Consider the following 27,664-nt stretch of genomic DNA (forward strand, 5'->3'; position numbering starts at 1 on the left):
TTTTTTTAAAATCTCACCTTCCTTCATTCTCTTGTAACTACTAACGGAATAGAGTATGATTTCCTTTTCTACTTTCCTTTCGCAGCCACTTAGGCTCTTGTACCTTTGAAAGATGCTGTCCATCAGAGGTTGCAATCTATCTGCCTTGTACAGTTCTCAGGTATGTTTAAATCTTCTTTTATCCTCCAAAGGCTGGCTGAAACAAGTGTCAGGTCATTATTTCAGGGTGTAGCTTAATACTTAGGCTTAACAGTGTACGATCTCTCCCCAGCCCTCACCAAAGACCTTCATTCACTGAAGGTCAAGGCATTATAGTGTTATTTTTAAGTATACTCCCAGCAGTGAAGAGTTAAAAATAGACTTCTACGAAAACGTATAGTAATTGGTTAAACCTTGTTAGCCATCACATGAAGATGATAACTCCTCCCAGGAAAAGACATAGCAAAAGCAGCTTTGACATGGATTTATACTTAGAAGAGCAGCTGCAGGCTTACCAGGAAGGAGTTCACAATATAGGCTCTTGGATTATTAGCAGAAAAAACAGCCTGATTCTGGAAAGGAAGGGAAGGAGATACAAGAAACAAATTTTCTCATCGTGATCTGCAAGTGAATTCCATGGATTCTCTACTTTGGAACAACCACCACTAGACAGAAAGCTTTAAAGGATGGAGCTGGGAAAGGCAAAGCTGCTGAGAACTGGCCTCAACACCTTATATCAGGCCATCCACCCCGTGCATGGAATTGCCTGGACAGATGGGAAGCAAGTGATACTGACTGCTTTATACTATCATCATGGAGAGCTAAAGTTTGGAGACTCAAGTGTTGTTGGTCAATTTGAACATGTTCATGGGCTTTACTGGGGCCCATGTTGCTCTACAGACACCCCAGCTCTGCTTGCTGTCCAGCATAAAAAGCATGTTAGCGTTTGGCAGTTGTGCTACAGCACTGCAGAGAAGAACAAACCCTTGATTTCTCAGACTTGTGAAGTTGGTGAGCCGTTCCCACTGCTTTCCCAGGGCTGTGTCTGGCATCCAAAGAAGGAGGTCTTGGCTGTACTTACAAAAAGAGATGCTTCAGTCTTGCATGCTGTTCGTACTGACAATACTAGAGTTAAGGCAGATATCAAAAGCAGTGGGCTTATCCGCTGTGCTTGCTGGACTAAGGATGGTAATCGCTTAGTAGTTGCTATAGGCAGTGCCCTGCATTCCTACATATGGGATGATGCTCAGAAAACTCTAAATACTTGCTCCTTTTGCCCAGTCTTTGATGTGGGAGGTGATATCTGTGCTATAGATGCCACACTGGATTTCCAAATTGCTGTAGCTACCGAGCTTCCTTTAGATAATATCTGTGGTTTGAATGCGGGCATTGCATTTGATACACTGTCTGGTACAGAAACTGGTTCTTTAACCTCACAGTCTGCTGTGGTACTTGGTGATGAGGAATACTCCATGGACCGGCGAAGAAAGTCCACAGATTCAGATAGATCAGGTGTTGATTCAGTTGCTTCTTCTTCATCGGGTCCTGTGGATTTAAACCATATCCTTGCAAACCACCGCCGGTCTGATCCTGGTCCTCTTATTACTCTGAAACGCAAACATTCTGGAGCAACAAATGGTCAAGATTCTTCTCACTTGATCTTGGTGACTTTTGAAAGGAAGGTAACCACCACCAGAAAAGTCACCATCCCAGGTATTCTGGTTCCTGATATAATGGCTTTTGACCTTAGAGCTCAGATTGTGGCAGTAGCCTCTAATTCTTCTAATATTGTTTTGGTGTATTCAGTAACCTCTTCCTGCATGCCTCATATTCAACAAATCCAGCTGGAAAAAAATGAAAGACCAAAGGGCCTATGCTTTTTGACAGATAAACTCCTGTTGATTCTGATTGGCAAGCAAAAATTCCCTGAACCTAGTCTCATTCCACCTTCAAGTTCAGACAGGTATGTAATGCGTCTGATGATCAAAGAATTGATGCTGGAAGAAGATTCTTCAGCATTGCCTGAGACTAAGCAGAATACGTTTTATAACTTTGAATCCTCTGTTAATATACCTGGAAAAAGAAAGTTCTTTGAAAATCTTGCTACAGAAGACCAACCTCAAAGCAGGGAGCTGTTAATACCAAGAAGCACAGTTATTCAATCTCCTAGTGGCAGGAGGAGACTCATTGAAGAAGTAAAGAGCCCTAGTTATGAGCAGAGTTCTTCATCAAGTGTGAGTGACCTGGATGAAAAAAGGCTCCCAGGTGACCCCTCGGTGGCCTTGGAAACATTGGATGCTGAACCTACCAATCGTTCAGTGTCTCTTCTTGGTTTTGGAACACCTACCAGGCTTTGCAGCAGACCGACTTCCCCTAAAGTGCAGTTCAGTGTGATTCAAGAAACATCCAGTCCTCCTAAAAACAACAATTTGCCAAGTGAGAGAGGAATGAGTCACATATCTAGAAATTTAGAGAGACTCTGTGGCAGCTTCAATGAGTTACAAGTGAGTCTTTCTGAAATAACGGACTTCACTAAAAATGGAAGGAGAATATCTTTAGCCTATCCATGTTCACAGGAGCCACCTGTCGTTCATATCACTTACCAGGTAACTTATTTGTCAGCATAAAAATATGTCATAGGACACTGAATTTTTAAACAATCTTGTATTTATTAGCTTTAAATGAAGAGGATGCAGTTTAATTCTCATCAATCTATGAGAAATGTAACCTGAGTTTGGCATCAAGCTTAATTTGAAATGGTATTATAATTTGTCATTGAAACAGTAACTCGGGATGACGTGGGTAACTTAGAGGATACTTCACATGGGAGATTAGTGTCTGTTCATGCTTTGATTATGCACAACTGTCCTGGATACTAGTGATTTTGTGTGCACCTATCAAAGAGAGAACGGAGCCAAACAGTTGTTAATGTACAAGAGGTTTGTATGTTAGTTCAGTGTAGAGATGAGCCTATGAGTACGGTGGTACAGTAGCCCACCAGGAACATAATAAATTCAAACCCAAGCTCAAATCCAAAGTTTGAAGATAGCTAGACTCTCATGAAGGCTGAAACAAAGTACTGAATCTCAATTTATGGAGAATTCAGATGGGCATGAGCTGAAGTTGGCTTATTTCTACTATAATTTCTCACCACTAATCTTCACAGAGCTGGACATACTCAATTTGTAAAACATATTGCCACTTCAAATTTTCTGGAAAAAAAAAAAGTCTGTCAATACGTAATTACAATTTCATTAAGTAAATAGATAAATGTCACATCATCATGTTCCTGTCCCACCCTTGTTTTGGCAAAATTCCTACTGGCTTCAGTAAGAATTTCAACTAAGGAATGTAGGTTGGGTAATTATTTCTGGCCATTATTCTTAGTATTATTTGCAGGAATACTAACATACTGATAATATTTTTGGTCATGCTGATGCTAGTGGTATTGTTGCTAAAACTGGGGTCCCTTTCAGGATGTAGATGCCAATTATAAACACATTCTTACCAACTGCAACATAAGCAGCATTATGCCAAAGTAACACATTACATTGTGATGATGCTGAAGTATGTACTTCTCAAAGAAATTTGACTCCCTTTTACTTGAAAGGAATCCATACAGACATCCAGGTACCCCTCCTTAAACAATCACTAAGGGAATGGTGACTCAATTCAATCATATTCATTACTTTTTAGCAATTGTTTACTTGGCATTTAAGCAGATTCTACTATGTTAGGTACTCTGGATAAAAGCAAAGCTTTCAATTTGCATTAGTCAATAAGTTAACTTGAATACATTATACAAATTCTGGTGGAAAAAGCAACACGTCTATTTTAAATAGTTTAGATTTAAAGCCCTTCTGTTCTCCAGCATGTTCAAATTAATTCTGATATCTTAACATAAATCAACTTACTTATTTCGCAAGCAGCCCTATCTCTTGGATTTGATTGGATTAACCTTTCCAATGAGAAGTTTTGGTTGTGACACATAACATTAATCTAAGATCCGAAGTCACTGTGCGTGTTTGCTTGCACAAGCAGTAAGAATTAATTATCCTGGTTTTTAATTTGGAAAAAAAAATATTAGTGCTTCTAAAATACTGCTAGACTAACTACATTTAGAAAGGAAGACTCTTCTTTATCTGAACAGGTTAGTTTCACATTGAGCCAGCAGAAAGCACCCCTAATACCGCATTATAATGGCTCAGAAAAAGTGCCACTTAATGTCTTTCCAACACACATAGCTTTTCTGTGTAAGTCTCAACTAATGCTTTGCATAGTTCAGCCCCTCTTCTGAAATCTAACAGGATCACAGCATGATGCCAAAAAATAATGAAAAATAGCCTGATGGCAAAAAGGCCTCCAGACAGACAAGGAAATATTTGCTTCATAGGCAGCTAATAATTTTCTTGGAAAATAGCTGTTTTGATTAGTTTGGATTCAGACATCTGAACCTTGTTCCTCCTTCAGGAGTTGATTAGCTCTCTGTGAGCTCAGAGACCAGCTGGGCTGTGGGTTCCAGCCAGGCTCTGTGTTCACAGTGCAAAAAGTCAGGAAATAGCTTTATTGCTTCATGATATAAATATCAGCCTGTGGAAAACATTCTAAGCTTTAGGAACACTGCAGTCCAGTCAATAATACGGCCATTATCTTTCAGCTTTTTGTGCCAAGTGCATGTCTTTTTAAGTGTTTGTATAATCCCCAGCATGGCAGAGGCTCAATCTTGATTGAGAAATCTATCGTACTATAAAGTGTAATGATCAGTACTGCATAACCATATTTATGCATTAAAAGCATAAAAGGAAAGTTTAAAACATAATAGATAAAAATGTAGCAATAATTAATGGGCAATTACAAACAATGTTGTGCAGAAGCATTATTGACATATTTATGTGTTTCCAGTTCTGCTTAGAAAAGCGTAATATAAAACAGAATGTGTATTACTTAATAATTCATAATATCTGCTCACTAAATAGTCTTCAAAACCTTTGTTTATTCTGTTAGTGCTAGCCTACCTATAACTCCTGTGAAGTCACATCCATGCAGTACTACCAGAATTTATATTCTTTGTAGCCCATAGCCATAAAAGAAAACCACAATCACTCACACTTTGGAAATGTCACTGCACTATCACTTGTGTAATAGCATTCAGCCACCAGAGGTGACTTGATCATTCAACCCTGAAAAGCAAATATTATTGCTCTTTCATCACATACAGACTTGTGATTCAGGATAGTGTGGGAGGGCAGACAGACAAACGCAGTAAGAGGATATTATTTTAAAAGAAAAAAAAAAGAATAGATAAGGATCTGTCACTGATTTGTTTCTGTTTCATTTTGCAACAAGATACTTTTATCATCCCCAGAAAAGAAACAGCTGCAGAATATTTAAACCAGCCTCATTCTAAAGCTAATTACAGTGGAAATAAAGCCAATCTGGATTTCAAATTAATGGCATTTAGGCAAATGTCTCCAGGAGGAATAAGATTCATCTTAATCTGAAGAATATCTTGAAACTCCTACATTTTGCTCACAAGCAGCATTATGTCAAAAATGTATATCTGATATATATGCACTGAGAGCATATATTGCATAATTAAACAGGAAATAAATATCTTTTCAGCAATTAGTCACAATTATTTCCTTGTCTTAGCACTCACCAATAATTGTATATAAGTCAGTTTGTACTTTTATATTATCTTCATACAATTTACTATGGGAAACTTTATTGCCAAGGTCAGCTATAAAATAAACAGGTTTTTTTACACAGAGCTGAGAGATGAATAGAAAGGACCCAAACATACGGCAATAAAGTTCTTCTGATAGAAATACATGATGTAGAGATAAAGAAGGGCGGTATAAGGGTGGCACAGTAAAATGAGCAAAGACCAGGCTGCAATGATCAGCTGTAATAAGACCATGAACCTTTCTGAAATCCAAAGGGCAACTTTGACTCGGGTTGAGCAACAGAAAGTAATGAAAATGATGGAAGAGGAAGGTGATATGACTGCTCCCTGGAGTAAGAAACTAGTCAGCCATCCTGAAGTTTAGAAGGAAGAGATTTAGGATGAGTGTAAAAGAAAGACCTGCGGTAGTCAAGAGGAGGTGTGATTAATGCATGGATAACATTTTGAGCAAAGGTTGAGGAATTTGTTAAAAACAAATTCTGACAACAGCATTCTGAAACTGATCAATAGCAGACAAGCAGGGTTTGTAGAAGAGACACAATACCTTTTATTAGAGCAGATGATTTGTTTGTTGGATACATAGACGCAAAAGAAAAGGAATATGTAATGTCAAAAATGAATCCAAGTTTTCGTACTGTGCAAAGGAAGTAAAGATCTGAGTTAACACACACACCCCATAAAGTTCATGGAAGCACAAGCATGAGGACAAAGGGTACATCTTAGATGACAATATACCTGAAACAGTAGTTGCAGAACAGGGAGCCAAGAGTAGAAAAATCCTAGCATCACATCATCTGAAATGCTGATGGGCACTATAAATGCAAACTGCACTGGGATTTAAGCACCCCCAAGCACCTCAGATCTCTTCCAAAATAAACATTTTATAGGCTTATGCTTCTCTGACAGGTTAATCAGGGTTGCAACTGGAATGTCCCGCATAAGGGCAAGCAAAGATATTAAGATCTCCACCAAAATAAAATCAGGATCCATCAAAAATCAAACAGGAACCACAGCAACAGAAATCATGACAGGAAAGGGGAGCAGTGCAGGCTGCCAAACCTAATTAATACTACCTGTCGCATTGCTGCATGGGAGTTGATGAGACACAGTACTTTGAATGTCAAAAAACATAGTTCTCATTCCTCTTCAGTGCTCTTAGCCATCTAACTCTCTTTTCATTGTCTTCTGGGCCAGAACCCCCACATGTATTTAATTTACTATTTTTTTCTCATCCCACACAATGAATGTGGGGGCAAGGCAAAAGCCTGCTGACTAATGGGTGCTAAGGTATCAGAACCAAAATTACCACTGAAGTACAATGCAAAGAGCTGAAATCAAGGGTTTAAGAAAATGGAAACAGAGTTCTAGGCAAGTACAGCACTATTCATCTTACAATGCAGAGATGTGACTGACTAACCTGGTACCTTTCCCTTATAAAAGGATTATTAACACAAAGGATATGAAGAATATTTAAAATACCTGTAATTCAGTACAGTACTTGAAATCGTGCCACAGGGGAAATTATTTGTTCAACAGCAGAGAATAGGGATTAATAGAAGAAATATAAGATGGTTAAGGAATTAGCTGGAAGCAAGATAGTAAATGGTTATAGTAATATAAAAGAAAATGGAAGAAATTTACTAGTGGATTTTCTCATGATTGATCTTCAGGCTAATCTAAAAGTTTCATTAATGATCTGATGAGATATGCTAATAAAACCTGTATATGGCATAAAGTCAGTAGTATTTTCAATGGAGGATCAGGATATCACACCAGTAATTTGATGACCTTAGCATCTAGAATAAAAAAAAATGGCTTGAAATGAACTAATATGAAGTGCATAGTGATATATTCCAGGATTAACAGAAGGAATTTCTGCTATAAACTGCATATTCATTAGCTGGAAACAACCAAGGATGACAAAAGCTTGCAGGTGTTAAGTGACTGCAAGATGACTATGAATCAAAAATGTGATACATTTATGAAAAGAGCAAAGGCAGTCTGTGGGTACATCAGTGAGGTACATCCAGTATGTAAGGCAACACTGGGCAACACAGCTGTGAGGCCTCACCTGGAAAACATTTTATATTTCTAGACATCCATGTGCAAGAAAGACACATTCAAACTGCAATTAATCACTAACCCAGTGTTAGTAAAAACAATTCTGATTGGTAGCATTTTCTTATTTACCTCACTGTTTCATCAGTCGTTGAATTTAAGTTCATGAAGATGATCTTAGCATCCAGGCAAGTGTAGGCAGTGCAATAGGAAATACAAGCTAAATAGAGAAAAACATCAAGAGGCAGAGCCAGCTGACTGCTCAGGGGGGGTCAAAAAAGTAATAAAAGACGTTTATTTATCATGCAGACATATGGTGTATAACATCTAATCCAGGAACCCTTTTTGCCTTAGTAAATTATTTTCTTCTCGTATATATCTGCATTCCAAAACATAAGTTTTGAAAGATGGTTTGGCAATGCTGTGATGGGCTGGCTGCTGCCCAGAAGACCCTCTATAGGCTATAAAATCTGATCAAGGGGCAGGCTGATACGGATGAAGGAAAACAATTCTTGAATTGATGGCTTCTTTCTGTTGAATTTTTGTTGAGGGAGGTTGGGCTTGAACTACAGGAAGTTGGCTAAAGAAATTTAATATGAAAATATCCACTCATGTATGTGGAAATATATTTGTTTCTTCTGCGATTAATATGGTCTTGGTCTGCCAATAAACTTTGGTTTAGGATAAAACAACTAACATTAAGGGATTTTAATCCAAGAATGGCAAGTCCTCTGGCTTCTACTGGAGATGAACAGCAACACGGCAAAAAGAGATACATTTTTTTGGGAAGAGGTGGATTAAATTTAGGTTTGACTGGAAAATTGTCTTTGGGTTAAGGCATAAAAATGGGAAGTACTAAGGTAAGATTTTAGTTGTGTTTCTAACTCTGTCACAAATTACTTCCATGACCTTGAGTAAATCTTTTAATCTTCCTGTGTAACGGTTTGATCATCTATAAAAAGGGAATACTAACAGTTACCTACCTTTCAAGAAGGCATAGGTCTAAATCAGTTAATCTATGACATGACATATGTGAACATATTCCTCAAAGAGAAGGCATGTTATCATCACTTAAACTAAGCATTAAACAAAAAGGGCTAAATAATTAGAAGATTAAAACAGAGAAAGATTCTTGACCTGGCAGAATTTGCCAGCAGACAATAATAAATGTAAAAATTATTAAGTTTATCATTATAAAGAGAAGTATATGACAAAGACAGAGAGAATAGCCAATACAAATGCTCACAAGTAGACAATAATAAATGTAAAAATGATTAAGTTTATCATTATAAAGAGAAATATATGACAGAGAGAATAGCCAATACAAATGCTCACAAGTGATGAAAGGTAAACTCTGAAACTTAAGCTTTGAGGTCTGTACTTGAAAAACTGGGATAAAAAATAGATGCCACTTCTAAAGGCTGTTCCAATAACAACTTGCAAGGCTAAGTCGGAAACCTACTAGAAAAAAGTCATCCTTAGTATACATTTCCATTCAACAGATATCAAGTCAACAGAGGCAGAGCTAGATTGTTTTCTGATCACTCTTGAGTTGAAACGTTATCTATGTGAAAAAATGAACCACTTGGGTCAAGGCAATGTGCCTGTCTCATTTACAGTCCACCTTTTTCTATAATTCATTAATTGAAGTACAAGTTTGAATAAATTCTGCTATTTCAACCTGAATTCAGGAAAATGAAGTAGTCATTAGATGTGCTAATCCACAATATGCAGCAATGAAAACCTTTGCACAAATACCTGTACAGGCAAACAGCATCTTTGCAATGTAAATGCAAAGCACATGCTCATTGCTGAACATTCAGTCCATTGAGTTTTAAGTGTGTTTAGGTTCAATAGAATATAATACTATATAATTGAAGAGACTGAAAAATGACAAAGAAGTTCTGTTATATAGTTACAGCTGTAATAAAAAAGTTACTATAGGTTTATGACTAAGAAAATTATACTTCTTTGGTGCATTCATTAAGTATTTCCCTATTAATTACACAGCAACACATTTCTGGCTGTTTTGAATGGGCAAAGAGATGAGAAGACCTTTGAAAGTTGGAAGTTTACATTTTTAATGGAAAGATATTTCTGCAGTTCTTACATCTTCAGTCAATCATAATACATAAATATATAACAATCAGCCATAGACTATCTGCATGGTCAATTTATGACAGAGTGGGGAAAAATACTTTTGCAACAGTTGGCAGGCATTCTGATTTACAGAATCCAATGCAGCTGCATGACAGCATACATACTATGTACAGAAAAATGAAAGCAATTGATTTAAAAGGTTGTTACACAGCAAAAAAAGCATGTGTTCACTGAGTGACTGAGTCAAAAGACAGCACAATTAGAAATGAAGACAAGCATTAAAAGAGACATTTATTTAGTCAAAGGTTAGATTACTATGCACAGAAATAGAAGATGCAGTTGTGTGTTCATTCAACTGTAAGTTTCATATTAGCAAGAAAGACTGAAGTTAGGATAGATGACATCTTTTCAACCCATTCTAAAACGTCAACTTGGATGCCTTCTGAATGTACAAAACAGAAAGGTCTAGGGAATGGGATAAATGGACTGTTAGTTCAGATAACAAATATGTTCAGTCTGGGGGTTTTGCAAACATAAGGGATGCCAAAGGGAAAAAAAAACCAAACAGGTAACACATTGGAACTACACAGGTGGAAAGTATGGAGAGGGAAGAACAAAATTAAATTCAGAGGACAAAGTATAGCAAGATTATTTAGAAGAAAATGTCCCATTCACATATATTTTATAATGGCATTGAGTCATTGGAAAATTTTTAATCCTCAAAGGACTTTCAAATGATACCTGATAGGAAAATGTAAATGCAAATATATATCCACTACATAACTATATTAGCTCAACTGTTTTGTGGTCCTTGCACTTTGCAGTAATCAGAACGACAGAACCCAAAAGTGTTGGATTCTTAGGGCCAGCTAAACTTCATGAAACAGGAATATGCCACCTTTATATTCAAGTGTGTTCTTCTACTGAATGTCAGAGCAAATTCCAGGGCTGTAAATCCATACATTCCCTCTCACTCAAAGAAAGTCACAGGATTCCCAAGCTACCTTGTTATGACAGCTTTTCAGAGAGACTGTGGCTACGTCCAGTCTCTCTGCAATTCTCTCTGTGCCAGAATTGAGGTTATTTTACTGGGGTGGAATAGCTGACCAATGACTATCAAAACCACCCACGCGTACAACTGAAACCGAGCAGAGAACTCATTTGCTGTGGTAGCATCTTCAACAACTTTATTCTAGGCATGATACATTGCCTTCCACTGCACTGACTCTGCAGGCAGAAAGGCCCAACAGACACATATATGCATGACCTAATACATTACATGTACAGGGCTGATGCAGTTTTGAGCTGCATAAGAACACAAGCACAAAGCAGGGAGGCATATTCCTCTTCACATGGGACTATGAGATTGCACTTAGAATTGCACTGCAGGATGGTGTCATCTATAAACTGTAGCAAAGACAGACAAAGAAAAAGCAAAATGACTAAGGAACTGAAAGAAGTAAGAGCAGAGGAATGGTTAAAAGAACTCAGGCACAATGTCTTTAACAAGATCTTTTATTTTACATATATGCATTTGAAGAAAAGTTTTTCAAATGGAGCAGTTACTGAAGAAACAAAAGATGTTCTCCTCTGTGATGGCAAGATCCATTTGAATTTAGTCCAGCAGCTGTTTGATCTGCCTGTTATTGAAATGAAACACGGTATGTTCTTTTTATTTCCAGTATCTGGTTTCACCTGAGATTTTTAGTGTAAAAGAGGCATTTGCGGTAGAATAATTACCCCATACTGTAGTAAACTGAGATAGATAGCTAACTTTTTTGGATAAGTATGTGTTTCCCTTTGTCCAAAATCAGGCAGACTGTCTCTTGAAATCACTTGAATGCTAAGTAACTGCAGAACTACCTATTACCAGAGTAATATGTTAGATGCCTCTACAGAGGAAGGCTGAGAAAATAATCAGTACACTGTGTAACCTGCAAATAGACATGCTTCCTTGAGACCTTTCGGCATTTTGCTTTGTCCATCTTTACAAACATGTCCTGAACCTGACAATGGAGGGTAGGTTGGAGAAAAATTCATTCTCAGAACATGGTATATATATGTATCATGTAGCATTGGGGATTATTTTAAGGTAAGATGAACAATGAAGCTCAATGTTCTAATTTGCCAATCTCACATTTCTACCACCCACCACTGATTAACTTGTAAGGACAGAAGCAGCTAGGGAAATCCTAGCCCCAGACTGGTCTCTGAATTACCCCGTCCCTGCCTGTTCATGTATGCCAGCTTCTCAGCAACATAAATATTGTTATTTTTTAGCCGTTTCTCTATAATGCTTCTGATGGCTTTTCTCATCACAGTCTAAGTATATTATGATCTTATGCTACACAATAGTTGTCTGTAATTATGGTCTCCTTGCACAGTTTCCACTCTGAGAGATCCATAGATTACCCTCTGTCTTGTCCCTTGTCTTAGCCCCTGACAAGCTGAGACATACTGGCTTAATCGGTATGCTCTGTCTTATGAGAAATTAATTCCACTGTTGGCGAAATCAAAATGGAAAGTAATAATATAAGCTATAGTTTTCTAAATAATGACGGTTACATACCAGGGTGCTATATAATTGGGTTATTGATGAAAAAGAAACCAGGCCTGGGCTGTTACTGGTGCTGGCACCAAGGACAATGGGAAAAAGAGATGTAAAATATGCACCATTCTGCCATTCATATTCTGCTTTTCTCCCTGTTGTTGATGAGACTACAAGAATGAAGAAAAGGGGCTACAAATACAATGCAGATCAGGGGAGCTGCCTGTATCCAAGACACATTGGGCCATTTCAGTTTTCCCCTGGCTTGCAGCGGTTTCTGAGAGTTGTACCAGAAAATAAGGATATGCAGGTTTCATATTTTTGTCAACAATCTCTTGACTGTACAATGCAGTGGAGGCACGGATGAAAAATCTCCACTTGCTGTAGAGGCCTGACCTATTTCCCAGCAGGCTTCTGCCCTTGCATGGCACAGAGGATGCCATTTTTAGCCTGTACTCTCATTTCTTGATTTTAGAAACAAATGCCCATAATGAAAAAAGAGGTTTAGAATTCAGTATGAAAATAATAAATAACGGGCCTGAGAAAACCTATTTTCAGCTCTATAGAACAGTTGTATGCTTAATATTTAATTAGCAGAACACCACTACTCAATTTCGTGCATTAGACTTCAGAGACATCAAAATTACAATGTCTCTGAATCATCCTCCCTCTTTCTGTTCAATGTGGTGCTCAGCTTTTCTGAAATTGAGTCTGTTTGCTGGCAGCAAAAAGAACAACTCATATAAGAATCTTTCTAAGACTCACCAAAATCCTGCAAAACTACCAGGTTTGGGGCAGAAGTAGTTATGTAGCTCTTTATTCAGTTCTGACCATTACAAGTTTATATTCCTAAATCTTTCCTTTGCCACAAGGCATGAATATTAAATGTGATGTTTAAAAATATCACTCCCATCCTTTAATACTGTATAATTAAAGGGGATGTAATGAAGAGCACGCTTGTATTGCAGTGACAGCCTGGTGTTTTTTACTATGAATAAACACTTAAACTGGAACATATTGGGTGGGAAAAAGAAGTTCACACTGGTAGGCCAAATTTCTACCCACAGCAAGGCTATTAAGATCATCGGAGTTACATGAGCAATGAACTTGGCCTCATCATGTGCACTTTAAGTCCAGGACTGTAATACCATTACGTGTACTAAATATAGCCTGCCAAGTAGTGCCCTGGTATTAACACACACAAGTCTCTCTTTTCAGCGGGTCATCATCGTAATAATTGTGCATAGCAAAAGGGTATTACATTCTGCACAAGGTTTTTCCACCACTGAAATATTTTGTGGGATATGCTTCAAAGCAAGTGTTACCAACGACATAGAATTTCAAACATTTCAATGGATGAAAATAAAAAGTCCCAAGAATGGGACAAAAGAGTATGCTTTATCAATCTGAGCAACAAGGTAACTATCGATTCGGACAGCAGAATTGCCACTTGCAGGCCCATTACTTATGGAATCTGAAGTCTGTCCAGAATTAGAAAGAAAAGTGTTAAGAGTAGAAGATTAAAGATTCATGGTTTGGAATTACAATCTTCTTATGATGTAACAGGTGACATGACAACATGCATGCCTGTTAGCAGCCTGGAAAAGTGCTTTATTAATAATATAAGGAGGGGAGATTTGTCTTGTCCAGGAACATGCTTTGTTATGACTGACAAAAATTTAGCATGGTTCGTCCGGATTTTCTATACTTCCTTTTTTCACATTCCTTTTTGAAACACAGTTTTATCTCCCCAAATAAAAATTTCACCAGTAGAACAGGGTTTTCTTTAACTCAGACCCCAGCTAATGCCCCTGCTCAGCAATGACAGGATCGTATGCACTAAGAAAAACATGTCATACGAGGGCTCCCACAATGCTTTTCAGTTGCCACAGATTTTTTTCTTTTTCATAAAATGTCAAACTGAAAAAAAAGACAAAAAGAGAATTCACTGTTTTCTATAAGAACTGCAATATCCAGTCCAAAAGGAAACAGATTAATCACTAGAAAAAATTTATATGGTACCCATAGCTTCGTTGTCAAGCTGATTTGCAAAGGGAAGTAAAAAACAAAGTGGCGGTAGGTTTATTTTCTGCTTCTATGCAATATAGAAAGTGAACCTGAATGATTTTCATGTCTCTGGTTTTTAATCTTGTATCTTTTTTTTTTTTTTTTTAGAAAAAAAAGGATTAAAAATGTCATTCAGATTTTGTTCACTCTCTTTATGAGAAAATTCAATAAATAATTAAAGGACAAGAAATTTCATTATACCAGCTTTTGTAAATCATGTTTTGTAAATCATTATATCTTTTGTAAATCATCTGCAAGGTGTAACTTCCTTCCATTTGCTATATGAATTTGAAAACATACTGAACAATCTTGGCTTGACAGTAAAGGAGATGGAAACCCCACTTCATTCCAGAACAAATAGAGCACAATCATTTCTTTTGCCAGCTTTTTCAGTTTTTATGATCTCTCTGTCATTTGGGTAGAGCAGATGAACAAAAGGATAAGCAGAAGTAGATGTCACTAGAACAAAAGTCAGTATGGGAAGGCTGGCTGAGTTTTCGGAAAATTGAGATACTCATAGTTTATCAGAACCAGCGAAGATGCATCTCGTTTTTCAGCTTCATTTAAATGAGAGACAAAATGCCTAGAACCTTTCAAGACCTTTCATTTAGCCCCCTTTGCACTTACACAAAGGTGTGTTTAGCATGGATTGTCTGACCTTAATGTCATTAGCATAATAAGGCTTTAGTGCACAAAAAGAAAGCCTGCTCTGCTCGAGTGCTGGCTGACTTTTTAAAACATGCTTGTACATTTTACGTAACCAAAGCAGTACACTAATTTTCCTTTTTTTTGCTTAATTTTTGTAGGCTCTTCTTGGATTGTGCTTACTGCAGACAAGGATGGCTTTGTGCCATTAATATTCAAAGCAACACAAGAGATAATCATAAGGGATGGAACTGACAGCTCAGAAGTCTGTGGAGATCACTCCTACAAAAAAAGCATTTCAATGCGACCACCAAGCAGAGTGACATAATTTCTGAACAAAGAACACTAACGACCTTCTTTTCTAATACAATACAGAGACATTCTGCCGTGTCAGAAATTGAGTGACTAGAAAGCTTTATTCTCTACTTTCAATGTATTTTAACTGTAAAATCTGTGATATGGTCACACTATAGTTAAATTCTAGGGTTGGCTGGACCCTCATGATTTCTTCTGAAGGACCAGACCTAGAGTGATGTCTACCACAGCTGTTGTTATTAATGGCTGTCAGTGGACTGGAGCAGAGAGACTAGCCTCTACTTTAATTGTGGTCAAGATGTTCTTGGAGAAACAATATTATGCTAAAAATCATCCAGTAACAACAAATCTAGCTAATACAGGTGTACAGTCCACATAAAAGCTGAAGAAAGTACAACTAAAGAACATTTATATTCATTAAGGAAAACCTGGAAGGGAAAAAAAGCAAACTGCTTCAAGCTCTCTTTGCTGTTCCAGTTGGATCCCATGAAAACCTGCAGCGTTTTCAGAAATGCTTAATTTTTATATGAAAATGTTCAATTACTAAAAAGGCTGCATCACTGTCTCCTGTCAGGATTTTACACAGCACGTAGATTTATACATGCACACAGAAGATAAAGAAAAAACCTTGCAAGGTAAATTAAGGATCAAAGAACCTGAACGTAAACTTCATTTAGCTAAATGCAGGTGTCTACATTGAACTTGTCATCTAGACTCCTGTATGATCAGTCAAAAAAAGAAAAGCACTTTACAGCAGATTATTCATGGCCTAACATAGACTTCTAAAACTGATCATGGTGAACCATCCCTATTAAGTAAATAAGTGCCTATTCCTGTCCACGGACTGCAAAAGCAAGCTAGGGTGACTAGTTTAAACACAAACATTTACATTTAGTCAGATGAACCTCACCCTCACAGACAAGAGGCAATACAGATGCATCTGAGAAGCAGAAGACAGATTCATGAAAATAAAACTATCATGATTATGGTGACAGAAATAGGCATAAGGGAAGAACTGAATGAACTCCCTAACTCCTCTTCCTCTAAATGCAAAGAGATGGGTAAACCTACTATTAAGACTTATTTTTCATACTGTGCATTTTGGGTCTTTTAATACACACAGAGAGTATTTTTTCCCTGCCTGGGAACCATGGCAAGCCTGTTCATAGGGCACAGATACGCTAAAATCCAGTTACAGTGCTTCACCCCATACCAAGGTTGGATTGAGAAGGTAGATCTATGGCTTGAAGGCACTTAATGGATTTGGAGGTTTGGCATTAGTACTGTTCCAGTAATGCAGCCAGAAATCTCATGAGGAACAGTTTCAATTCCTGAAATAAGGAAACATCTTCAATTCATTGAATTAAATAATATCCTTCTTGTGCAAGTATCCTCCCAGAGACAAAGGAATCATCATTCTAACTTGCCTAAAGCCACAGGAATGCAATGTAGCTGGGTATATTTGTATTACCTTGCTCTCAAAGCTCTTTTTAAGCAGCCTCAAGGAGCATTCCAGTTTGTAAAAAAAAAAACCTAAACAAAATAAATCTGACCTTTCAACTATTAAGCACATCTATTACTTCGTTAATTGGATTGCCCGCTACTTTGCATTAAAATTGAGTTCAAAAAGGTATTTGTATTATTACTGCTTTAAAAATTTGGGTGAAGTCGTGCTTTCTTTCACTGAAGTCAGCGCAAATCATTGAAGTCAAATAAGTAACACAGAGGTTCACAGACATAGCATGGTGAGGGAAGACATTATCAGATTTCTAAATGACAGCACATTTTGAAGCAGCAGATCCCTCAAATATACTTATGCTATGGCCAAGTAATATAAAACTTAACTATAACTAATTACAATGATGGGAAGAAATATTTTAGAGGAATACCTAGGCTCAGCTAAAGGAAGAACTAAAAGGAAATCTTTCTCACAACTATTATCTTCTCTGGGTGGTAGTCCCATAGTTTGGTTCACTTGAAATGAGGCTAATGAAACACAAGAAATACGTTACACAGAACAGTCCTCCACTCTAAACATGTCAACTTGAGGAAAAATGGGTTGATAGCATGCCAAGACACTTTTGTTTGTATTGTAGAGTTTCTTTGAGTTCATTATTTACATTATTCATAAGGACTTCCTTGTTGCTAGAGAAATACACTCCACCTTTTGTCTTCTTCATGCCTTAGTGCTGTTGCAACAGCCAAAAGGGGAATTCTGAGGTGAAAATCTTAACTAGCAGAGGTCAGCGAGTATCTAGGTATCAAAGATGCCTCAGAACTTAAAACTATCACTAGCCATTTCACCGTCAGTCTGTCACACTACCATTTTAATTCTTCATGCATTACCCTTCAATAAAACAATCTGAATGTTGAGAAGATCAGGGGTAAAAGGAGCTTCTTTTGAACAGCTATCAAAGTTTGGTTTGGTTTTGTTCGGTTTGGTTTGGTGGAGATAAAGAGAGGCAAATAAACTTTTAGATGACAATTCGTTTCAGAGAATAACTGGCTGTAAAATTCAAAAACTTAGTTCTGTGATGCTTAATGAACTTTTAGATTTGTTGTACTTCGGTAACATTTTTCTCCCCTGCTGTATGATTCAAGGGTTATTGAACCTAAGTAGGAACTAATCTGCCTGAAGGTTGTACTGGTTTTAGGTGGGACAGAGTGATTTTCTTCACAGTAGCCGGTATGAGGCTATGTTTCACACCTGTGCTGGAAACAGTGTTGATAGCACAGGGATATTTTCATTCCTAGTCAAGGCCTTTTCTGCTCCTCACCCCACCCCAACAGCAAGGAGGCTAGGGGTGCACAAGAAGCTGGGAGGGGGCACACCCAGGACAGCTGACCCCAACTGACCCCAGGGATATCCCACACCATATGACGTCATGCTCAGCATATAGAGCTGGGGGAAGAAGAAGGAAGGGGGGGATGTTGGGAGTGATGGCATTTGTCTTCCCAAGTCACCGTAACGTGTGATGGAGCCCTGCTTTCCTGGAGATGGCTGAGCACCTGCCTATCAGTGGGAAGTAGGGAATGAATTCCTTGGTTTGCTTTGCTTGTGCACGCAGCTTTTGCTTTACGTATTCAACTGTCTTTATCTCAAACCACAAGTTTTTTCACCCTTACCCTTCGATTCTCGCCCCCACCCTACCAGGGGGAAATGAGCGAATGGCTGTGTGGGGCTTAGTTACCGGCCAGGGTTAAACCATAAGGTGCTGTCACCACCCAGCACAACTAGGCTGGTAACAAATGAGGACCCCAGTTCATCTTGTTGGACACTTACAAATTTATAGTAAAGATTGGGAAAAATATCATATATATAAATTAAAATTATATTATGTTAAAGAATAGCACTCCCTCCCCCCAATTTATAGACACACGATTATGTACGTATATCTGAAAATAAGTGTTTAAATCATATACGTGCCCTTAAAAATGGACAATTGGATGAAGAAATATTTGTTTTCAAATAATGATCTAGGAGTGTAACGCAGTGCAGAACTATCTTATATAGTGTCTAACACAGGGCTGTAAAGTTAAAATTGAAAGTAATAAAAGCACTGGAAGAAGCGCTGAAGAGATTTATGCAAAGCAGAGGATAAATTTTCAGCTTTGGTTTGAATGGAGAACAGATGGAGAATCAGTAAAGTAGAGAGTTAGAAGACGACTGTTCTATTAAGCACAAGCTGTACAGAACATTTTTGCACAAACAGTGATAAAGGCATGTGGAAAGATAGAGTTTGTACTAAATGAGTTGAGCAGACAGTAGGCTGTGAAAAAGAGAAAAGCATAGATTGAGAAGCATTCACCATCCTCTAGGAGTGCTATTTTAGAGGGCCAAAATAATCAGTTTAGAAAAAGGGGAGTTTTTCAGATCACGTAAGTTTCATGAAGGCACTAACCTCCTCTTCTAGACTCCTTATTTCACCAGCAGAAAGGACAGACTCTGGAAGACTTATTAGGCTACTGGTGCTCAGTTCCTGTCCAGAGTCACCCAGTAGGGATGTCTGTCTTCCCTAATTAAAAGAGAGGAAAGCTAGGAAGACTAGGAGCTAAAATCAGAAGTCAAAGCAGAATGATTACAGTCAGTATGCCATACCAGTGGTGCTCAGAAGACTAAATGGTGTACCAACTCCACCAAACCATTTCCCCTGTGGGGAATAAACAACATACCAGAAAGTCTAAATTTCTATTTTAATTACTCTGCATCTTTATCCAGCACACTTATATGCATCCTAGTCTATTTTTAGGAGTTGATAGATCTTTACTTAAAAGTATGATCTACTTCAAAGTAAAGTTAAAACTTATATTTTCCATAACTTTGCTGCTAAGCATGCAGTGCTCTGCTTTACTCTTCATGGTTTCTTGTATTGACCCATTTGAGAAGAAGCAAACAACGGAAGTTCTACATACCAGACAGGCTTCTTCTGTTTTGATTTTGAAAACAATTTTGTTAGAACAATAATAAAACAATACAAAAATTAAATGCAACAAAATCAAACTCAGCTGAAATTCTGCTGGCCAATCTATGATGCTGACTTTGCACAATAAAATATTACTTTGATATTCTTCATAATAGCTAAAAAGTGAGAGATCACTGCAGGCAGTGTATAAAGTAGGCCCTGCATGACCCTCAACTAGTTCTTCCCTTTTTTCCTCTACTACTCCAGAATCGTATTATCTACACTCATGTGAAAAATCTGAAGTATCAATTTCCTTTAATAAATTTCCAACCACTGAAACAGTATAAATAGTAGCCTAACTTCCTTTCCCCTGATTCTCATTTTTATCTATGTCTTCTCAGCTTGGACAATGAATGTATTTTTAGCCACTTTTACTTTCAGATTTCCCTATCTTAACAGAAAACCACAAGCATTGAACCATTTTCCCCATCCAATATGTAGCTGAAGAGTCCTTCTCTCTAACTCAAGACAGTGCCAATTATTCTTAAGTAACTCCTAACAGATGTTTATCTATCTTGTTCTTAAAAAAGCAACATGTAGTACCAGATTGCAATTACAAAACAGTTCAGCCTTTTAGACCCAGACTCATCTGACCTAACTTTTAAGCATGTGAGGTCAGGCAAGGTAAATCCCACGGGTTATGCAATTTCACACCTGAAAGCATTAATTTATTTTCCATTGTCCCACACAACAGAAATTAACTTAGGTATTAGTGGTTTATATGTTAATAGTCATTTTATATGTTTAAATATATGCTAATCAGTCAACATTATGACTTTGTTTTTCTAACAGACTGAGGCAATTTCACCATCTTTACATTAAATGCAAACTCACTTTGATGAGATTCAGCACTTCCCTGCTGGTGCTATTATCTAATGGACAAGTAGAGGACTGCCATTATCTCCCAGCTAATGACATTTGGGTACCTCTCATATGAGTTTCCAAAGCGCTCAGTGCAATTCAGCCTCTGCTTGCAGCGAGCCAATACTGTCCTTGAACCTTACACTTCCCTCTCCTCTGCTATTATTTGATGTGTATCACAGGTGTGTTCGAATGTTTGGAGGCACATGGTGCCAAAGTTCAGTAGTGGCACAGAAAGACTTCCTGCACAGGAGGTGACATTTGTAGCAGACTTGCCAGTTAGTACTCTGCAACCTCTGTCCTTTGGCAAGGATCCATCCCACTTGTCAGCAGGCACCATGATACCTTAACAGACGAGGGAGTACGCAGCCAAGAGGGCAGCATGTCTCAACACCACGGTGTAATACTACAGACAAAAATGAACCAAAACTCCAGACAAATACAAACCATTAGTTCACTTAAGAGGCAACAGCAATTTCCTTCCACACTTCATAATAACTTTCATTCATACACTTCAAAAATATAAAAGGCAGTAAATAAAAAAACAGTCCACAGACATTAATTTAAAAATTAGTATAAAATTCACAATAACGTACTAATTTCAACAATCAAAAAATAAACTTTTACCATTTAAGAAAAACTCTAGTGTCCTAGTTGAAATTTAGCTGTGGGATGCTGAGGTGACGTTTTCCAAAGCAATACAGGTGAAAGGCCTTCCCATTCTCCATTGGACCCCTGTTCATTCATCTTCCAGTCACTGGATGGAAATGCATGGACCCAAACATTTGTATGGCTAAAAAGTCCTACCAAAACGTTTTTAAAGTGGATCAGTTCCTCAATTCAGCCTACAGCTCAGCTGCAGAGTTGTGCCAGCATAGTGGAGAAGGCGTCATGATTCTTAAGTCACACCAATGAATTATTAACATGCCCATTGCTATCGTATCTCCTACCTTTTACCTATCAGTGAATTCTGTCTCTCTGTAATTATCAATACATTTCTTTTTAAGTTTAACACTTCAGTGAATTTTACAATAAGGCTGATTGCATTTCTTCATATTTTACCCACCCACTGATAGCATGACCGACAATTAATGAAGTAGTCACAATTTGATTTGTAAGTATGATGCTAATTGTTTCCCTTGCTATCCTTCCCTCAGAAATTTAGTTCACCTAAAAATATGTCAAATAAGTCAAAAAAGTATAAGTCAAAATACCGGCTGCACTGCAAATTACTGTTAAAATTTCCCTTGAACTTCAAACAAGTCACGATTTCACACTCAGTTTGAAACATTCTTATGCTCATGTAACTTGTATACAGCTGTCATCTCTGTTTCCATGTCTACCTTTCCTTCTTAACATTTTATTTAGGTATCAATGACATTGTTATCAACACAAAACGTAGCCATGCTGATCTTCATTGGTACACTGCTATCTCAAAACACTTGTACCTGTTAATAGCATAAAAGAAAACTGCGTGATAGCAGTGTGCCTGAAATGCAGGATTAACCTAACAAGTAGCAAAGATGAAAGTAGTGCTTTTGCAGATTAGTTACATAAAAGGAAAATAGAAAATGCAACAGTAGGAGACAGAAGTATCTAGGACTGAATTGTTTATTGCCACAACAAAGGGTTCTCACAGCAAGATTTATAGAGGAGAAAAGGTATCTATATATGGTGGGCACAAGTAAGAGAGAACTCCATGTGCCTACTAGAAAGATTAAGATTTAAACAAACTCTCCTGCATGATATTGCTAAATATCTGTAAGAGTGTGATTTGTATACTAGCTTGGTTCTGGGTAACCACAGTTACAAGGATGTGTAATATAAAAGAAGATATTATTTGTTCTGAAGAGGTATGCCCAAAAATGTCCTTGGGAAGATTACTCAAAAGGAACACTGTCGTATCAAAAATCCTTATTTACAACATAATTGGTTCACCCAAATCAATTTCAAAATGGACAGACTCTCAAAAGGCTATCTCATTTTTAATATACTTGATGTTATTTTGGTTTTGCATGTTATTTATGGTACACAACAAACTGTGTGACAAGTCAGGAGACTAATTTTACTTCCTAGCACTTTCGCAGCAGTGCAAGTACATTAGTTCAGCATAGACTTTTATGCTATAATGGACTGGAAGGTCCATTTTCCTGCCCCAAAGCAGAGATTTTGAATATTCATGATTTATGTCCTTTGTTTTTTGCACCTGTCTGTTAAATACTTGAAAACTGTTATGTCTACTACGTCTCCCTTTAGTTGTCTTTTCTCTAAGCAAAACCTCCTTCAGTTTCTCCCACAGACACCCACCCTGGATCTCATGTTACTCTGCCCTATGCTAGCATTCAGTATCTATCTTAAACTGCAGCAGAGTTAGTAGAATTTAGTTGAAGGCCGGTTTCAGACATAGAAGAAGCACTAGTGTAGGTTTTTACACACAGAAAAAGTAGGCTGTAGCGTGAACTGCGGGGGGTGACAAAACACTCCTGTAAGAGTTTTCTACATTGCCCATGTCTTCTTCCCATTGTAGATAACAATCAGCTCTTTGAAAACTAATTTAGACAACAGCCTGCATCTCCTCTGTCTCTACAAAAAAAACAGCAAAGCGTTGGACCTGCTGAAGTCCAATCTTCTAAGGGAGGCTTCAGGAGATGTGGAGCGGCAGCTGCTTTAGGAGATGAGATGTGGTAGCGACTGCTGCAGAGCAAAGCAGTAATTCCCACTCACTTTGTCACTACCCTAATCCCCAATATTTTCACGAATGCCCTCATTCCTGGAAGCCTAGAGCCACCAGGAACGCCCTGCAAGACCTTGTGCTAGAGAGCACAGAATTCAGCTTTGCCTGCACTACGGAAACACTGTGACCCCTTCTGGCCTGACTCAGCCGAGCAGAACAGACAGGATACTCGTGTGTCTGGCACGCAATGACCATGTTCCCACACATCCCACAACCATGTCTGCCTTCTCCTAACAGCATGATATTGACTCGGGTCTAGGTAATTTTCTGCAAAATTGCTCATCTTATATTATCTTTATTACTAAACACCTCCCAAAATTGAGAAGAAACGTTTTTAATCTAGTAACAAAAAGCACATACAACATCTGTACCGTTCAGCTGCTGATCTTAGGTTCTATCACATCATATTTTAGGGGTCTAAATTACATGACAGTGCCTCATTAAGTTTTCCCATTACAAAATACGATGATGAGATCAACTTGCTCATTCAGGAGTGTCCATAGGCTGGATTAAATATCATTTTTTAAAAATCACACTTATTAAGTTAACAGGAAGTAGCTTCAAAATATTCCTTTCCCTTATAACATTATGTTCTTTGAATGTGTACAAATTCAGTAAGAATACAGAAAAAATCTACAGTGCATAAATAATAACTCTACAGCACATCTCCCCATCACATCCCTTTCACCTTCTCTTCCTCAGACCATCCTATATTCTTATTAATGTCATGTTTCAAACTAATTTGAAAAGCAGACGCCCAAATGATACAACAAATTAAATTATAAGAACGCAAATCTGTTCTTAGTGCAGTGACTGAGAACAGACTTGTGAGACTGTTCGGTGTTTAAGGATAAGCCTGACTCAGTCTAAGCACATATTTTTAAAAGACAAAATATGTGCTTTCAATGAGCATGACCATAGGAAGCAATTTTGTATAATTTCAGCTTTTTAAACACTTTCCCTTGCATAATTTCATTGCCCCACTTTCTACTTCATACACATCTCCTAAGGGGTTCTGCATCATTTAAATCCCTGAAGTAACAGACACATCATATATATCAGCAGTAAACAGCTTGAAAAGTCTGGGGAAAAAAAAGAGAGAAAACAAGAGATGTTTATTTGCTCAGCTACTGAGAAATGACTACTGTGGCTATGCACATCATGTCTGTGTGACTAGCCATGGCTAGTGGCTGCTGGCCAAGTAGCCTCCAGCTCTTTTCATGCTGTTTTACATCACAAAATAACCAGCCTGTGGTTATGCAAATAAGATACACACTGTTGGGCATGGCAATAAACACCTAGGTGTAATAATAACTACCTACACACCACCCTGCCACACTAGGAGGCTGAGACAATTCCATTTCAATCGAAATATTACACAACTGACCACATTTTACAGATTTGCAAATAACTGCAAGTTTTGGTGATGTTTTTGGTTCATTTGTAGAAGTCAATTAGCATTTATACATATAAGAGAATTTACACAATGCAAATAAAAGTCTTTAAAAATACTTACTTGTATAATTGTAGGCATAGGAAACAAAAATAAATGTTTAATGTGAAAATATCTTCTGAGACATTCTTAGATTGTGGTCTCTTCACCTGATAACAATTTTTAAATGTTTTTTTCTGTATACTAATACAGACGGCCAATTTAAGTTTATATGAAAAAAGAAAAATGTGAAATCATTAAACAAGATTCTTTGTGAGATTACAGGAACAAAATCATACTCAGCAAACTGTTAGTGTCTAGTAAAGTCCCCTGGTGGCTCAGGTTCACAGACACCGAGTAAAAACGCTACACAGTCAGCCACAATGCTGAAACACATCCTCAAAAGTTTTCTCGTTTATGGATGGCTTGACAGCACTGTCAAACCACATCACAATCAATCTAAAAAAATCACAGGGCATGTCATTAGTGCCTCAGGAGGTATATTTTTCGGTCAGACTTATTTGTCATCGATAGGGAGAATGAGATTGAAAGCACAGGCTCTGTCTTACCCTCTGCGATGCACAGGACCAAGCACCCCAGGCACCTTGTTTGCCAGTAATTGCTGTAACAGTGTCGACCGTTCCAGTGTATGCAGTCCTGTGGAGAGAAGGGAGTTGAACTGGAAAACTGGAAAACAACAACCCTTACCAACCCACCAGGTGTGACACAGGCGCAGGCAAGAGAAAGCAGAAATTCCTAGTGCTGTTCTGTTCTTCTAACTATGCTAAGTGTGTACCTCCCAGAGCTAAAAGAGCAAGAGCAACCAAAATGATTGTCATTGTCATCTGCCAGGCAGGACTCACCTCTGCTCACCTCTCCAAGAGGCATAACATACTAAGGCCCTAACTCTGAGAGGATGTTACACAGTGAACACAAGAATAGATTTCTACAGGAAATTTTCCAGACTTCCTTTTCAGTTCTGGGCTAGTTTTGGATTGTTCTCTCTACAGTTGCACCGTCTTCTGTTGATGACAGAGAAAAAGGAAAACAGGAGAAACCAAAACGCTGTCTGGTCATTTTCTGATAAATTCTCATACACCTGAGTGTGTATTTGTGGAGCAACACAGAAAAGTTGTCATTTGGGTCCACTGCTTATCTTTCTAAACTAAAGAAGTAACCTTGGAAATATATTCATTATCTCACATCTGTTATTTTTTTATTACTGCATTTATTTATTTATTACTACAACTCACAGCATCAAGTGCCTGAAGCTGGCAGAAACTCTCTTTCATTTCAAAAATACAACAGTTCAAACAAATCCTGTTCTCCACCTTTAGCCATCCCTGTCTCCATCCCACAGCCACTTCTCCTTTGCTGAACAAGCTTCCAAACGGGGAAACTAACGTCTTTCAATTTGAATTGCAGGAATTTCTTCCACAAACCTTTTCCAGTATAATCACGTGAGAGAAGAGTTCTTGCTCCTTGCAGTCTTCTCAAACACACCAACCTATCTTTCAGCATCTTGCAGGTGCCCTGTCAGGTATAGTACAGTCACATTATGTTAAGCTTTTTTAGATAGAGACAGTTAGAATCATAGAATCGTTTAGGTTGGAAAAGATCTTTAAGTTCATCAAGTCCAACCATTAACCTACCACTGCCATCTACCACTAAACCAAACAGTTCAGGGAATTTTACCTTGTATCCCACAAATATACAGATGTCCTCACCTAATCACAGGTCATTTATTCTAAAACCCATTTATTGAGCTCAGAAATTTGTCTGTGACGGAGGCAAAGTCTGCATTTAAAGAATATGTTCCTGAAAGTCACCAAGTTTTAACTCAAAGATGCATGTAGAGGATCTGCTCCGTTGGTAGTTTGTTCCAGTGATCAATCAGACTCACAGCTGTGTCTTACATATGTCCATGGCTCTTGTTAAACCTTCCTTCACTAACTCAACTCTTCGGTTCTGATTTTTTTTTCTCTGCAAAGGCACTCATGCAATATAGCCAAGTCACCACCTAGTGTTCTTTCAGCAAGTTTGAGCTACTTACATATTTGACCTTGCAACCATTTCAAGCATTTTTTTCACACCTTTGGCAGCTCTTTAAGGCACCTTTTCCAATGTTTCAACATCCTGTCAAAAGTATGGGTTTCAAAAACTGTACAGCAATCGGACTGCTCTGCAGTACTAAGCAGTGACAAATCGGCACAGCCTTGCAATATAACTGATTTTAAAGAAGCCTCAGAGACATAAGAAGTTATGCCCAATGCAATAAATGAGGACCAAAGAAGCTGGATCGGAGTAGTTCTGTATCATATTTGTATGCTTTCTTCTTTTAAATGTGACCTCTCAAGGAAAAAAGAAAACCAAAAAAACCCCCACAAACCAAAGCAGGCGTGTATCTGATTTTGCACCTTTATCTTGCACAGAAGGATCCAAACAATTCTTGAAACTTGCAGGCTTCGCGTTCAGATCCGTAGGAGGGATCTATCTGACACCCTCCGGCCCCGGGGAGGGGGTGGGGGAACCGGCCCCTGGCGGCAAGGCCTGGCCCCACACACCACACATCACCGGGCACCCCTCGCGCTCCGCACCGGGGACTCAACCGCCCTCCCGCCTGAGGCGTCTCCTCTCTCCGCTGGGTCCCCTCTCAGGCCTCACCGAGAGCCGCACGGCTGCGGCCGCGCCAGGGGCCCGTGGGTCGGACGTGTCACCCCGCTACCTGACCCCCCCGGAGCGGTGGAAGGGACAAGTCCCTGTCACCTCGCCCGCA

General features: G+C 38.3%; 1 protein-coding gene and 1 long non-coding RNA gene across 2 annotated transcripts; one reads left to right on the forward strand and one right to left on the reverse strand.

The window, feature by feature from the left end:
* Window positions 1–665: 665 nt before the first annotated feature.
* Window positions 666–15,411, forward strand: LOC104129573 (WD repeat and coiled-coil-containing protein). The gene is made up of 3 exons (XM_009642522.1): window positions 666–2,585; window positions 11,364–11,484; window positions 15,245–15,411. Exons 1-3 carry the CDS (start codon window positions 666–668, stop codon window positions 15,409–15,411), a joined length of 2,208 nt encoding a protein of 735 aa, XP_009640817.1.
* A 10,053-nt stretch (window positions 15,412–25,464) lies between these two features.
* On the reverse strand, window positions 25,465–27,469 carry LOC118452671. Its single transcript, XR_004842477.1, has 3 exons — window positions 27,278–27,469; window positions 26,331–26,421; window positions 25,465–25,545 (listed from the first exon to the last, which is right to left on the reverse strand). It is a non-coding gene; the product is annotated as an uncharacterized LOC118452671 (long non-coding RNA).
* Between the last annotated feature and the right edge of the window lie 195 nt (window positions 27,470–27,664).

The sequence above is a fragment of the Egretta garzetta genome, unplaced genomic scaffold (genome assembly GCF_000687185.1).
Source record: "Egretta garzetta isolate BGI_Z169 unplaced genomic scaffold, ASM68718v1 scaffold87, whole genome shotgun sequence".
NCBI lineage: Eukaryota > Metazoa > Chordata > Aves > Pelecaniformes > Ardeidae > Egretta > Egretta garzetta.

Coding starts and splice junctions, on each gene's coding strand:
- LOC104129573 (XM_009642522.1), top strand. CDS start 666: ATGGAGCTGGGAAAGGCAAAGCTGCTGAGAACTGGCCTCAACACCTTA. Junction 2,586..11,363: donor TCGTTCATATCACTTACCAG/GTAACTTATTTG, acceptor ATGCATTTGAAG/AAAAGTTTTTCAAATGGAGC. Junction 11,485..15,244: donor TGTTATTGAAATGAAACACG/GTATGTTCTTTT, acceptor TAATTTTTGTAG/GCTCTTCTTGGATTGTGCTT.